Source organism: Barbatula barbatula (assembly GCF_947034865.1).
Source record: "Barbatula barbatula genome assembly, chromosome: 19".
NCBI classification, from domain to species: domain Eukaryota; kingdom Metazoa; phylum Chordata; class Actinopteri; order Cypriniformes; family Nemacheilidae; genus Barbatula; species Barbatula barbatula.
In genome coordinates, this window is record NC_136782.1 from 19,498,017 (window position 1) to 19,514,322 (window position 16,306).

Here is a 16,306-nt window from a genome sequence, read left to right on the forward strand (position 1 = left end):
AGGAAGGGTCGGAGAGACCTCAAGGATATAAAACCCAGGGTAAATGTTGAGGGCGGCCATTAATGAACCTGGCGCGTTATCTGGCGTAATTAGCGAAAGCGACCGCTGGTGGTGAATGAGCTCTGAATCACCTTGCCACCTCCTTTCTAACAGATTTCATTTCCAACCCCGTCAGATGAAGTGAGTAAACAACGATGCCCGGAGCAATTACCAGAGTCATTTAGACACAAAGGATGCTTACACACAGTGTACTGGTTAGAAAGCGCTTTATCTGCTTGAGCCATTGAGCCATTGCGCCGAGCAATTTTGCAAATTAAAGTCGAGCTTTTGGAAGACGTTGATAACACTTTAATCATTTGCCTTATCTAACGCAAGAATGCCATCGCCGGAGTGCGTCTATTCAAAGAGACGACTGCTCCGTATGAACAATTCCAGAACCGCGGGTAACCGATTTCCTCAGAAATGATCATTTTCGCACTTTTCTCTTTTCTTCTCCGTTTGTGTAGAACCTTCTGTTTCCGAATCAACCTCAGCAGCCCAACAGCCGTTTTTCAGTGTCGCCCGGTGGAGATCTGACCATCACGGCTGTCCAGCGGAGCGACGCGGGGTACTATATCTGCCAGGCCCTGACGGTGGCGGGTAGCATTCTGGCCAAAGCCCAACTTGAGGTCACAGACGGTAAGCGCTGGGGTGGATCGGGGCATAGCAGGGCTCTTGATGCGGTTCTTAGCTTGCCAACATTTTCTTTTCTTTTTTGTTGGGCGTATGCACAGCACATGCAACCCGTTTTAATTGTTTCAAAATAAGTGAAAAGTGGTTAACATCAGTTTTGGATTACTAATAATCTCTGAATATTATGTATATTTTAAATCTCAACATTTTCTTTTAAAGATTGAGAATTTAAAAGTGTAACCTGTAACTTACATTTACATTTATGCATTTGGCGAACGCTTTTATCCGAAGCGACTTCCATAGCATTATCCAATACATTTAAACATAAGTATCTGCAATCCCCTGGGATTGAACCCACAACCTTGCGTTGTTAACTAAACAAGTAACAAATTTCAGCTTTAAACTATTGTTTTTAACAATAGTGCCTCTCTCTCTCTCTCTCTCTCTCTCTCACTCTACCACCCTTTATTTTCTCTCATGCATATGTTAATCTGCACTTTTTACACCAGTAAATCCGAAGGCCTCTGTATCGCCGCACAAAACTAGCAGTAAAATGAATGTCATAGAAAAACACTTCTGCCGCTTCTGGATTCACATTAAGAGCTGAATTGCAACGTGGCCTTGAGTCTCCGCTACATTCATTCCACCTCGATGTGTGTAATGAAAAGCCCCACGACCCTGAATTCGGTACACGTTTAAACATTACAGGAGCCGTCTTTCTGAACTCCTCCTGACACCCGGAAAACTTCATTTCAACTTGAGAAGGGAGTGAAAAACTAGCGTCCTTGAGAACTTAAGATACCGATGTCTTTGGCAACGTTTGTGTGTTTAAGGGTTGTGTAAGAGTTCTGGTAAACTTTTAAACGACATCTGGATAAATATATTTTTTTCAAAGTGACAGCTGCTGCACTTTATGCATAAAAGATTAAATCTCGCACTTGAAACTGCATTTGTCTGCTGCAAATAAGTGAGTACGGGCGAGATGTTGTGAAGGATGATGTGAAAGAGAACAGAAAGGAAAGAGGTCACGGCCACACCTGTACTGCGGAAAGATTTTGATTTAGTGGCTGTTAAGGTGGCAGAGATATCTGAACGGGTTCAAGGAGAGATCTGATGAAAAATGTCTGATGATAGACCAAGGCCTTCATGCCGCCCCTTCCCGCGATGAGTAGTATCCATCATGCCAGTCTGACACACACATATCACATCATAAAATCTTATAATACATACACACTCGCACAAACACAAACTTGAGTCTTGATGCATTTTTGTTTGGAGAGTTTCCTCAGCTTTCTGAGGAAAAATGTGAACTTGTCTTATCAGCAGGGAGTTGATCTGAACAAATGCATCCCGGTCAAGTTCAAATGCAACCGAGCAAATGTTAAAGACTCATCCTGCACAGAAGATGCCGTTTCTAATCCAAATACAGCTATTATGCTCCATCAGCCTCCATTTATCTACACGTGCATCTCTGGGGTTTGTCGGTGGTCTGATGGATGCTCCTGCAAAGCACTCTGGGATTTAACCTCGGCGCTGGGTAATCCTCTGTGATGAATTAGGATGGCGTCACTTTGGCCCTGAACCTAAATGAGCCATTCCGATAGAGATTTGGACTGTATAAATATCATCCTTTATTCAGCTTGAGACAAATACTAACACAAGAGAGAAGGGAGGGGTGTGCGTTTGAAACTGTGTTTAAGGGTTAGATGTGCACCCGCAGGCTTTTTCTCATTAATTCACACCTGCTAATGAATGTGTCCTCAGAGGGCCAGAGAGACACGACACATGTGTTGTTATTGTTAGATTATCAGGCAGAGAAATAAAAGGTCGTTGATCCGAAAGGGATGTTTGGTTCCCATTCATACAGTATGTGTACATTATAGCCCTGAGAATGCAATCGTTTTTCGTATTTATGTCCAGTTCAAACTGTTTTACTCATTTTCCACCACACTAACACTTATATTTGGCAGGGACATTGTTTGCATTGCTATTGCTTGCACTAAAGGAACAAAGAATAAGCACAGCAAATGTAAAAAAAATAAGCAGATCTTGTGTGGTCCCACATGACAAAAAGTGAATTACATAGATCCAAACTCACTCCTTGAATTCAATTCAAAATAAAATTATCCATGTGCCGTACGATGGAGGTTAAATGTTTTCCGAGGCGATTTACCAGTCTGTCTAGGCCCTCTCCATGGAGACGTTCTCGTAACCAGCATGAGATATTTCCCCTGACCGCACTCGCTCCGATAGTCGGATGTATAGTAATATATAAAGTTTTACTCAGGCTTTGGTTCCTAAATCAGGGATCCCAGGCACTGACTGGAAACTACAAAACCACCTCACTACCACATCAGTGGACTAAAATCCAACACTCAGCATTTCCTCCCACTTTTCCCAGAATTCTTGGGGGGTAGACGTTGCCCTGCGGTGCGACCACAAAATGTGCATGTAACCCCGTTACCTCCAGGAATAGGGCAATCGTGGCTGCATCCTGTTTCCTGCGGCACGCGGCATATCGCCATCGTGTTCATGTTTCCAGTCACCTTTAATGGTGGACGTATATGATAAATGGATGGTATCATAAAGCAACTCTGAACTTCAGTGAATTTGTGGGCTCAAAGATGACATGACATGCTCCAATATGACATTTTAATATTTAATACATTTTCCTTTTTCTCTTTCTCAGTGTTAACAGACCGCCCTCCGCCCATCATCCGTCAGGGTCCTGGCAACCAGACTCTGGGTGTGGACAGCGTGGCTCTTCTGAAGTGCCATGCATCCGGAGAACCCGTCCCAACCATCAGCTGGCTGAAGGACGGCGTCAGTCTGCTGGGGAAAGACCCTCGCATGTCTTTGCAGGACCTCGGCAGCCTGCAGATCAAGGGTTTACGGGTGAGCCTAATACATTTTTGTTTTTGCTGTAATGGATATAAATCGTGGGTACAGGAAAGATTTTTAATTTTAAATTTGGTTTCTTCCATGGGCATGTCACGTGGGCATGGGTGGGTATTTACCTTATTTTTTGTGTATGGGCTTGGAGTAGTCAAAATGCTCGTATTTTTATTTAGTTTGTTTCATTTGATATGACCTTTTTTTCGTCCTGTACGATCTTTGTTTCAACTATGTTTAAGGGATAGTTCACTCTTTTGTCATTTCAAACCTGTATGACTGTATGAAGGTTTGAAATGATAAGAGGGTAAGTAAATGATGATTTATCACTTTAATAAAATAATAGTAAAAGTTATTAATAAAACATAATAATACAAATAAAGAAGAATGCAAAGCAATATAATAAAATATAAATTCATAAATGTTTGTATAGAAATGTGTGAAACAAATTCATACCTCAACTGACCACAAGCTGTGGGTCAGCTGCATATTGAAAAACTAGTATTAAAAATCTATATTGTTGTTTATTCGAAAAATACACTTCCCCAAAATGCAGACCTTTACCAAATCTGACAAATGTACAATAATACAACAGTCAAGATTAAAGATTTAGTACTCATGTAAAATATGACCTTTTTCCAATATCAGCCAAACATTTTATCACGTTCTATTTATCGTTTGTTGTTTAATAATTACCGGGCGTACAGTATTTTACATCCCTACCATTCAGCACAAGTTCCAGATGTGTATGTGTATGTGTGACTACTGGCTGTCAAAAACCATCTTCAAGTGTGATGTATAAGCTTAGCAGAATTCAATCAGATATCGGTAAGACATAACAGAGATGGGCACAGGGAATCATATTGCATTATAGGGATGAATGGGAAATATTGATTTTGGTAAATTGTTTGATACTATCACTTAGGGATACGACAGCTCTCCCAAGAATCATTTATAGAAGCCTGGACCGGCTCCAGCAACACACACATACTGTATGCACACACAGGACACACACACATACAAACACAGTTTTAAGGCCATATTAAATTTAAAGTCCCCAAACCCACCCCCCGTCAGCTCAGAATGGAATAGCCATTATGTATGACAAGGCTGCCCACCTCTGACATTTTATCTAATAAATGGAGGCAAGACGCTTAGATGAAAAGCAACAAAAAACAGAGGCAAGGTCCCGGAAAGGTAGAGAGAGGGGGGACGCACGCCAGCTGTCAACAGTCCAGGGGGTTTCAGCGACCGGCCCTTTAAATGAATTAGTCTGCCTCTCGTTGCGGTTAGAAGGGTGGTTTGCGAATTTGCCAGCAGGGATAAAAGCCGGATGAAGGGTGAAGAAAATAGAATATAGCCACCATATTAGTGTCAGCACCCAAGCCAAACTGAATGCTCGCTCTCGATCTCACTTAGATCAGAGCTTGAGCTCCAAGATTTCAAGATATGCTTTTGTTTTTATTTCAGCTCTCAGATTCTGGTATCTACACCTGCGTGGCCGCTAGTTCCAGCGGAGAAACTTCATGGAGCGCCTTCTTGGAAATCAAGGGTACTTTGCGGTTTTCCAAATGATCAACAGTTATTTTCTCCTTCCGACATTTTTCTTTTCTATTGACTGTCTTTCTTTTCCTATCAGAGTCTGGTGCTCTTCTTGTAGTCAAAAACAGAGATGAAAGTGAGCTGCCAGGTCCACCGTCTAAACCTCAGGTCACAGATGTCACTAAAAACAGCGTGTCGTTGTCCTGGCAACCTGGCCTTTCTGGGGCGTCGCCCATCTCTTCATATGTCATCGAAGCCTTCAGGTGTTCATTATTTAATAGCCAATTGAGATTCAGTTCATAATTTTTGTACAATGCATGTTGTTTTAAAGCAGCTTGACAAAAAGTGTCATTGTATTTATCGTTATAAAACGATCAGATTTCGTCCTTGACTCGTCCCTGGCTGTGCCGTTATAAAATACCCCGATTTATAACGGCTGACCGCATTACATAGCCTAAATATTGTTTTATAAACTTTATTGTATGAAATAACCGTATTATAAAAGCAATCGGCCCCACGAAGCAATGGGTGTAAGTGCATTTTATAACAGCTAAGGGCGTTGTGGCACGACACAAAGCTTCTTGGTGCTTATTGCTTTAACAACACATATGAGTGGACTGACATCTCTATGACATCACTTCCTCCTCCTCATGCAGCCAATCGGTGAGCAACAGCTGGCAGACTGTCGCCGATCATGTGAAAACAACGCAGTACACCATTAAAGGTCTCCGACCCAACACTATCTACCTGTTCATGGTGCGAGCGTTGAACGCCCAGGGCCTGAGTGACCCCAGTCCAATGTCTGAACCCGTTCGTACACAAGGTAACAAATATTCCCTTCATATTGACTTTCTAAGTTACTTACGAACCTCAATTCTATGTGGTCCGTGTCAACATGAGTGGCGTCCACATGTAGTTTATCACAGACATGGAGAAAGAGACTAAGCCTGGATACTACGCAAACTAACAGTCTCTTAAGCTTATTTGTTCCAGGGATGGATGATCATGTAGAACAAACATCTACTTTTGCAGTGTATAATAGAGTTAGTGCCCTGCCTGGTACCTTAATGATCATTACGGGGAAAAAGACTGGAAAAAGATTTGATTAAGGTGCCACGGAGTCTCCGTATGTTCATTAGGGGTGACTGATTCTGGGACCTTGAGCGGTTACCTCGGCGTTTGGTTGTGAAGCTGTTTTTTGCTCAATGGGAATGACTTCTCATCCATCTTTTAGGGAATTAGATTGTATTTAAGGGATTACGTTGTACCGGTCAGCAATTTAGCTATTTCGGTACACTGTATAATTTAATGGCATTGCCTTTTTTGTCTCCTTACAGATATAAGTCCTCCAGCGCAAGGTGTGGATCACAGACAGGTGCAGAAGGAGCTTGGTGAAGTTATCGTGAGGCTACACAACCCCGTGGTCCTCAGTCCCACCACCATACAGGTCACATGGACGGTAAGATGCTCTGTGATCGGACGGATGTTGTAGAATGAGTTCTTGGTTGTTGTTTCTATTTTTCATATAAAGATTCAAAAAGTGTTTATTGTTTGTTGAATTGCATTAAAAGTGAGTTTTTACAGCTCAGGCTGTGTCACATTAGTTTCTAAGCACTCTCCTGCGGTATATTAACGATTGCCATCAAGCATCATTACAGAGACAAATGTAAGCGTCTGTCTGTTCGGCCTAAATGGGGATAGACTGTTTCAGAGGTATTTTTCGCCTATGAATAATCCATAAATCATCAACCTACGCAGCCCCCGGATACAGCAGCACTCTCGCTGTAAACATAGATGGGTGTCAGGAAAGCTTTTACGATCCTGAATCATTCAATTAATGAAAGTTAAAAACCGTAGGAAGGAATTGAAGCCCATTGGGCAGATTTATTCATGTGCGGGGAGGAAAAGCAGATGTGTAATGTCTCGCTGCGCTGTTGGGGAAACATTCATGTGAGTTATGCCCGCTTTTGTTTCGCATTAAATACAACTTTTATTCAAAAAACAAGAAAGGAATAAAGGGACTTGTTTACTTTTTTATAAATTATTTGTTGTGTTAAATCTTTGTGGTGACACACTGCAAAAATGAACTTCTTGAATTAAGTAGTTAATAGAGTAAAGTTTATGTTTCGTACGCCAATGGCAAATTCTTTTTGTTTTATGCATAACTGATACAAATTTTGTCAATTTTATTTTTTAAACATAATATCCTAAGTCATTTTGCTTTTCAAGGATTAATGGTGATTGTTCGCATCCAGAATGAAAGTTTGTGTTTACATAATATGTTTACGTCCTTTGCAAATAAATGTTGTATTTCGAAACACAAAAAACATACACGTACATGTGTACGTATTTAGGAAACGTATTTAGATCTCTTCATTTATATTTACCAATGTGCACAGTATGTACTGTATATGTTTTTAATAATGCAAAATGAATATGCACAGTACACAGACGTTGTGGAACACAAACCTTTATTGACGCGATTGCGATTCATTGTTTGGCAGCCCAAGAATTTGTACCCATTTGTACGTAAAAATTAGACAAAATTCATTGTTGTTAATATTTACAGTACGTTAAAAAGTATGAAGTACTAACGCAGTATACAAGGATTGTAATGAGGATATTATCACACCTAATGCCATTTTGGTAACCATAACCTAAAACACAAGAAAACCCAAGATGAGCATTTTTTCTCACTAATACATTCTTCATCTCGTCTCATCTCTCTTATTTTGAGTATTCTTTGCCCCCTTTAAATGTCATCTTCTGTGTCCCCCGCAGGTGGACCGCCAGTCTCAGTTCATCCAGGGCTACAGAGTTTTGTACAGGCAGATGTCAGGCCTGCCCTCCCCCGGGTCGTGGCAGAGCCAGGATGTGAAGATTCCCTCAGAGAGGAGCATGGTGCTCTCAGCTCTGAAGAAAGGCATCGTGTACGAGATCAAAGTCCGGCCTTACTTTAACGAGTTCCAGGGCATGGACAGCGAGTCCCGCACAGGCAGAACAACGGAGGAAGGTACGCAGGTTGGCTCCTTTGAAGAGCTACAGGAAATCTGTGATGATGTTTTGGACATCTTATGGTTTTGATGCGTGACAGGAATGAATACGAGAGTTGAGAGGTCGAACCTCTTAATGGTGTTTTTGTTCTTGGGCAGCAATTTTGGGGTAGTGATACATAATTCTCCCTTAGGCCAATGTCATTACAAATACCGTAGTATGCAATACTTACCTTGCTTTCCACAGCATCACAGCCTCCAGCTTGTCTCTAAATCTGACAGCACTCATGGGAAATACGCCATTATTTTGACACAGGCATTGACCTTTTCTTTGTTGTGGGTATCGTGTGTGGCTGATAAGACCCTAAATAAGCATGATTTGCAAATGTGTTCCTCCTGTTAGTCTCGGCTAATAAAACATCAAAAACACATCTTTTGTCCTTCCTAAATGAATCATTGGACAACGTGACTCTGTTACTCAAATATGGGACGTAAACAACATCCAGGATTCACAACAGTGTCTGGGTCTAAATGATGGTCACCACCACACATAAATCTTTTTTTTAAATCATTTTGCGAGACATTTAAGCAGCATATGGAGATCTCGAGACGTACATTCACACACACACACACAAGCACAGAAGGTTTGCTGATTAAAGTTGGAGCTCAATGACAGACTCATTTGTTACCCCGAGTGTCCACAGAGAGCCGTATCTCCTCCCCACAGCGCCTGCTCTGTCTGAGCTCACTGCCGTCACACCTTACACCTGCATGTCATCGCCATTACCGGAGCAAGACCAAACACCAGGTCCCCTGGTGAAAGAAAGACAAGGGGCCCGCGAGCTGAGATGGACCCCTTTTGTTTCTTGTTTTCCTCTGTGTATCGCTCGAAAGTGTTTGTCATGAGAACAGGATGATTTATTGACCATTGTCTTATTAGACAATTAAAGCTTCCCTCTGGATCTCGCTCTTTCCGTGTGCTTTTCCCACTTTGTTTTTCGCAGGGAAGTGCCTTCGCTTTCATTTAGACCTTCTGCTGAAGTGACAAATTTTGCAGGCTGACATGACTTTTTCTTTGAAATAAAACTGTGGTAAATTGGTAACAGACACCACTTTGATCAAAAGACATTAAGCAAGTGATGTGGGAGTGGTAAAAGCTTTGAGAGAGATCCCATATTTCGCTGCTGTCTGTAACTTGTTTTATAAAAAATTTAATTCACGTCATTTGACTTTACCCCACTTAAAGATAAAAACATAAAGTAACCTGCAATTTTTTGTTACAAACAGAGATGGCGATAGAGAGAGGAAATGCTTTATATTGTTTTACAGTAGCAGCGATATTTGTTTTCGCTTAGCAGTACATTTTGGTTACCGAGTTCTCCGTTTTGTCATTCTATATTTCTATAATTTCTGTTATTATAGTATTATTATAGTGTTATTACAGTAATATTATTATAGTAGCTGTATTAAAACTCCAGGTTGAAAAGGTGAAACAGACTCTTTCCGAAAACATCTTAATCCATTTACAAGTTAATAATCAGCTTCTCAATGGTAGTCTTTTCCCAAGGGTCATTATCGCACAATGATCGGTGACGTGTTAAAGCAACCTCACATTTCTGCCGCAGCTCACCCAGGGTCTCAATATTAGCTCACTTCAGTGTTTTTTTCCCTTCAGATTACAGTAACTGCAGTGAAACAGAGGTCACATCCTCACTAGCCATACATCACGCCGCTAATAGCGCAATTAGCATCGCCCGCGCCGTTGCTCGCCATATGAGAAATATGTATTCTTTGGCTCAAACGTGCATAACGATGAGCCTCCAAATGATTTGAGGCATTAACTTTGAATGACATTGGCTGCATTGTTACGAGAGGGATTCTGTCACCTGCGACGTGCCGAGTTAACTCAGCGCGCATTATCCAGATTGAATCGCGCCGGCCGCTATTTCATTTTCCCTCGGCTGCAGATGTTTGATGAAGGCAAGCTGCCGGCCGTCCCGTCAAGCCGTTCGGGGGTTAAAACGGGCCGCCCCGTGCGAGGAGATGAGTGCGGCTTTGGGATATATGCCATTTACTTTGGGGTCAGAGGGTGGAGAAAGAAAAGAGAGAGAGCGAGCGGGAGTTTATCGTAATTGAGCTGTCAGTATTCTGCTGTGTCGCTGAACCTCGGTTCGCCACCGAAAAACCGTTAAAAAACAATGTTATTTTTCATGACAGCTCGCTGTTATTTAATTCATTCCCTTGCACTCAGACTGCTAGTGTGTCTGTCAGAGGGGCTCTGATGGGGTTAATAAAAAGGGGCCTGGGGTCCCGTCGCACAGACAAAACAGGGTCTTCGATTCGCAACCGGCTTCTTCCGATCAATATGTGGCTGTCGATTTGTTTGCCCTGTGCTTTATGCTTTACCCAATCTAATCCATTTCTCGAAAAATATCTGTTCTTCACATTCTTCAAGTCATTCCTTCAAGCTCGACAATCCACCCGTCTGTCAGAGCGGTTTGCTAAGAGAGCCAGATAGTTGCTGTGGCTGACTCTCATTGTCTCTCAGTTAATGTGTTTTTCAGTAAATCCCTTCTTTCACGGGCGAGATATAAAATCTTAGTGAAATGTGATGGACTGGCAGTGGCAGGCTAGAAATCCCCATCTAATGAACTTGTGCACTCGTGAGCACCTGACTTACTTCCTAAAGCTCAACACACATACAACAGATTCTTTCAGAAGAAACTGAATGTGTGTTGAGAGATGCACACCTGGAGGAAAATTGTATTGGGTGCGCTTTCATAGTTTAGGAGATTTGATCAAATTCTCAGTTGTGTCTCATTTACCTCTCAAATTAGTCTCAGATGATGAAGAAATGGTTAAAACACATGAAGAATATTTAGATTGAAAATGAAAGTAGATGTAAAATAATCTCAATTTGGATAAATTTGAGACATGTTTGTGTTCATATCGAGATCTTCAATACTTCAATACAATTTTGATTTAGCAGATCTCTTGTGTATATCTAATAGAGACATGTGTGAGATTTATGGGCCTTTTTCTTTGGAGATATATTTGAGACCCACATTTGGATCTGCTCTCTGTTTAATCTCATTTCATCTCATTAATGTTGAGGAGAAATAATTATAGAGATATTAAATTGACGGGCAATTCCAGCGTTATGGATGTGACATTTTGCAATATGGATGTGACATTAAAATGCTCAGAGTTTCTATTTTTTATGAATATATTGAACCATCTGTTTATGTTTTACTAAACTCATGATAGAGTCTAAACATCAGGAAAATGTCAGTCTATGAACACATTTTCTATTTTGAGAAAGGGAAATCAACATGCGACCAATGGATGTGACCAAAGAAGGACACTTTGTAGGATCCTGAAAATGGCTTTAAAATTCGAACATGGATATTTGAACCACCAAATGTAGATATCTGTACTGTTAGCATAGTAAACATTCTTAATTGAAAAGGTTGACATTTTCACAGAATTGCCCAGACTTTAAAGCTTTTTTAGTGCTTTAAAGCACCAGTGAAAACTGCTTTATGTGGTAACACGTATGTTACTTCTCGCTTAGAAAACCTCTCTCTCAATTTCTTTCTTTCTCTCGCTCTCTCTCTCTCAGCACCCAGCGCTCCACCTCAGCAGGTGACTGTTCTCACGGTGGGCAATCAGAACAGCACATCCATCAGTATCTCGTGGGACCCTCCTCCAGCTGACTTTCAAAATGGCATCATCCAGGAGTATAAGGTAAACCCTCCCAATTTTCCTTTTTTCCGAACAATTTACACTCAAAATCTGTCTGCTCGTGCTTCATGGAGGAGACCACGTGATTAAAAATGTGACAATTATCTTCCAGACACTAGCATGGCTTATTTCATCTCACTTAATAATATTTCTTTCAGATCTGGTGTTTGGGGAATGAAACCCGTTTCCATGTCAATAAAACGGTGGACGCTGCCATCCGTTCGGTTGTGGTGGGGAGTCTTCAGGCGGGGGTCCTGTATCGTGTGGAGGTGGCCGCCAGCACCAGCGCTGGGGTGGGGGTGAAGAGCGAACCCCAAACCATCATCATCGGTATCAATAACCTTTTCTGTGTTTGGCATTTATAGATGATGCATCAGAAATGTCTTTATGGCTTGACTGTTGATTGGATCGATTCCATTGCGGGCATCAGAAACTAAATTAAATCTCGAAGTCACAGTGGCAGGGATTTTTCGTACCATGTTTTGGTGGTTTTAAGTGAGTAATGTGGATTGTGGCGGGTTGTGACTGGTTTGACCCGTAAGTGATGATTTGGCCAGCGATATGCCCTTATTCCCAAATGTCAAACTCACTATCTATCGTCACACACAGCCAGAGGCTGATAGACTATAAATCACCACTGTGACTTGAGCGTATGTGTGTGTGTCCTACCATCTTTTGAACTTAAAGCGGTGGGTTTAAAGGGAGAGTTTCGCTTGTCATTCCAAACCTGTACGACTTTCTTAAATTCTTATAAGATATCATGAAGAACGTTGGTAACCAAACAATACTCGACCCCATTGACTTCCATTAAATGGACACTAAACCACATTTAGACATTTCTCAAACAATCTTATTTTGTAGAGTCATACAGAGGTTGTGAACAGCATCAGGGTGAAAAAAATGGAGAACTGTCCCTATAAATGGACCTTCTTTCCTTTATTGAGAAATATCCTTCTCTTGTGCACACACGCAAGTTGTTATACAGAAAAATATGTTTATTTCATTCCAATTTCATTCATGTCTTCACCTCAGAAATGACTTGTCTGTTCCGCTTATGTAATTGAAGCTAAGTCAATGTAAAAAAATCATATTAAACAATAAGAGCCTAATACTCGTCCTAGGTCCCACCATAACAAGATGTTCTTGACAGTTAAATGTGATGTGTGAATGTCTTTCAAACTTCCAGTTTTAGTCATTTTTTACACGTTTTCATCCTCTGCTCACTGATCTGACAGTAACGTCGAGGTGATGAGCCCTAAATGCTCCAGTTGAGATGATTAAATGATTTCATGCTGATGTCTGCTGGAGCGTGAATGTTTTCCTCGTGCCTCCAAACTTGTGTTTAAAAAAAACGATTTCTTGTGTGTTCGTGCAGGAAAAGACTTCCGGGACGTGATCGTGAGCGGAAACAGGAACAACAGCATCACGGAGCAGATCACAGACGTTGTGAAGCAGCCGGCCTTCATCGCGGGCATCGGTGGGGCCTGCTGGGTCATTCTGATGGGCTTCAGCATCTGGCTCTACTGGCGGAGAAAGAAGAGAAAGGGTCTGAGCAACTACGCAGGTAGAGACGAAACCTAAAAGTTGTTTGCGTGTCTTCTGTGTTACTGCCCGCCTTATGAGTTTTCCTGATTGTTTGGCTGCGATCGTAGCGCTCGGTCTCCTGCGGCAGCACAAACGCACACGCAGAAATAAACGCAAACATGCATGCATATAACACAGACGAGCTCCAGCGCACAAGCACTGCAGGCTTTGTAACGCACACTCTTTCTGTCTTGTTTTGCAGTTCAGTCCTTCACCTTCACCCCTGCAGGTACTGTTCATTTGTCCCGTCTTCTACAACTCCCATCATGCATTGCTCCTCTTGTTCCCACACGCATTGAAGCATCCTTTTTCATGCGTGCTAGTCTTCTGTTTTTGTCCACACTGAGTTGAAGATCTGTGGGCTGGAGGTCATACTGCGCTCAGTTTTGTGTTTCCTTGTACTTTTCTTTAGCTCATTGGTGGTCACCTCTTCTCATGTGGTTTTTCTATCTCATGTTTGCAAACGTCTCCTTGATTTCTTCTGGGTGTCTGTTTGTACAGGTGTCAGGAATGAGTTTTGGTCTTCTCCGTCTTTGCTCTCCTCGGTTCTTTCATTCATTCCGCCCTTTGTTATTAAATGCTTAAACAAGTGACATCAGGGGTGAATTGGGATTTAAAATTTGGACTGGCATTTTTGACCAATGGCTGTCTTCCAACCGTTCCAGCGACGGGGTGGGCTGTCATTCCGATTTGCGTTTCTAATCTGTCCGTCGGCCGTTTCGGCCAATGCGTTTGCGCTATATCCCAGAATGCCAGATGTCTAGTCGGTAATCTTCTAGGTCCTACGAATTGGCCAATCTGAGCTTGTGTGGGATTCACTACTTGCTTTTTGAAAGGTTTTCGTTAGGCAAACATCTTATGATGTTTTATTTAAAATGAGGTATTCTGTCTGCTATTTAAAAAAAGACTTTGAAAGGGTTGTATTTGTTTAATGCAATGAACAGTATAGTTTCCAGCATTTATTCATCTTTGGTTATGTTAACAGATACAGCTTTTGATAAAAAAAATGTATAAGTAAATACTAAATGAACTAAATTAAAAATAGTAAAATAGTATTTTGCCATGAGGATTATGGGAATTAAATGCTCCTTAATAACAGGCATACTTCATAAAGAGTACGTACTAGCCTATAAACTGCACAAATAAAAACAATGTGCTATTCCAGACGAAGCCATATTTCAATCAAATACATGGTCTTCGATACGTCAAATATCATCTCATTCATGCTCCCCTTGATTTTACACTTATTTTCGCAATAGCTCGAGAAACGTTTGTAATTCAATGGTTGGTTTGTCCGTAGGTCGTGCAATATACAGGAGATTCCCAAGCCTGCAGAGGCTAACCAATGATGACCCGATCTCACATGGTTGACCACAATCACCCTCTGAATTGATAACAAAACGACAGACAAAATTCAGTCAGCTGGCCCAGGTGGTCTTCGGGGATTGTGTGTGGATTGAGGTGCTTTTATCTTGTTGGAGCTCCAAACTTCATTACAGATCGCGTCAGTCTCCTTGCAAAAGCAGACACTCCTTCGCTTTCTCTCTTTCGGTGGAAGATAAGAGCAAAGGTGGCCGGGTCTTATGGCCCAGATATCTGCTCTTCCCGTTCTAATGCACTCCAGTGGTCCGGTCGCCACTGCTCCAGTGGTCTTCAGGGTTCTTGGGTCCCAGAGGAGCACGTCTCGGGTGGTTTCCCGACGCCCGTGTGTCGAGCAGATAAGTGTGGCGTTCAGTCGCATTACCAACATGCCAGACCCCATGTGTGTAACTCGTGCTGAGGCATTCATCCGTGCTGGTGAGAGCAGCTTCTTCTGTAGGTTAGATGTTGTTTCCCGAAGCTGATTTGTCTTGGGCTCATTATGACGGTTCACTGAAAATCTTGCGTTCCAGCATGTCTGGGGTTAATGTAATAAACAACGATCGTAAAGGATGGGACGTCAGGGTTTTAGGGTGTTGTTGTTCTGAAATGATATGACATTTAAGAAATGCCCATTTGCCGACGAGTTTGTTTATTTAAAGGAGGCTGGGGCGTCGATGATGAATCCAAATACACCTGTTCGCACAAACGCACCAACGTCAAAACCGTCGCTGCCGCGAGGCTGAATCTAGTTCTGCTCAGGAAGGAGGGAAGATTTGATGGAATTTTTATACAGCGATTTTGTGCGGCTGTAAATGCTTATTAAAGAGGAGTAATCAGTTTTCATATTGGAGAGAGTGCTTATCTGGAGCCCAGTCTGAGCCGATGCCAGCGCCAGTCTAACACGCCACATCAAAAAGACAGCAATGTGCTCTATTGTAGATAGGCACTTAACAGAGCTACACACACATAGCGTCACATTAAAAGAGTCCCACGGGGAGAGAAAATACCGTTAGTGTTTGTTCTCAATTTACCAAAATGCCAGATTCTGGAATTAGGCACGAATGCAAATAAACAATGCTCAGAAGAGACCAGACCCCCAGGAAGTGTTCATCTAGTTTAATATTTAAACTGTCTGTTTGTTAAAAGAGGTGATGGATTGTGATCACTGGAGACTGAAATGTCACAGATCTCATTTGGATTCTCTGCAGGCTGCTTCGGTAACGGATTGGGAGTTCGGCATCAGAGCGTGCGTTACGTTGGGAAATAAGTAGGGATGTGTAATACGGTAAAGACTTCTTGTTTACTGGTGACCAAATCAGGCGCAAAATGACAACGATAAACCATGCAAGTAGTGAGCACTAAGTAGTGTTGATAGAAACGGAAGCTCAAGTGATCCTAACTACACAAAGACGTCATCACCCGTTCATCTATTTGTGTTTGTTCATTTTGTGTCCAGAATATAGAAACATTTCCAGAGAAAAGAAAATTATATAAGACATGGGCGGAGATGCTTGGAT

General features: G+C 41.9%; 1 protein-coding gene across 4 annotated transcripts in view; it reads left to right on the top strand.

The window, feature by feature from the left end:
• The window catches only part of robo2 (roundabout, axon guidance receptor, homolog 2), a gene marked incomplete at its 3' end in the record, with an annotated part of 154,085 nt that overhangs the window by 113,310 nt on the left and 24,469 nt on the right, over positions 1 to 16,306 (top strand). For all 4 annotated transcript variants that reach the window (XM_079482167.1, XM_079482164.1, XM_079482166.1 and 1 more), the window contains 10 exons: positions 507 to 678; positions 3,362 to 3,567; positions 5,035 to 5,116; positions 5,204 to 5,369; positions 5,763 to 5,929; positions 6,444 to 6,565; positions 7,888 to 8,119; positions 11,722 to 11,846; positions 12,002 to 12,173; positions 13,219 to 13,407. In XM_079482167.1, coding sequence (XP_079338293.1) covers positions 507 to 678; positions 3,362 to 3,567; positions 5,035 to 5,116; positions 5,204 to 5,369; positions 5,763 to 5,929; positions 6,444 to 6,565; positions 7,888 to 8,119; positions 11,722 to 11,846; positions 12,002 to 12,173; positions 13,219 to 13,407 — 1,633 coding nt within the window. The remainder of the gene's footprint in view (positions 1 to 506; positions 679 to 3,361; positions 3,568 to 5,034; positions 5,117 to 5,203; positions 5,370 to 5,762; positions 5,930 to 6,443; positions 6,566 to 7,887; positions 8,120 to 11,721; positions 11,847 to 12,001; positions 12,174 to 13,218; positions 13,408 to 16,306) is intronic.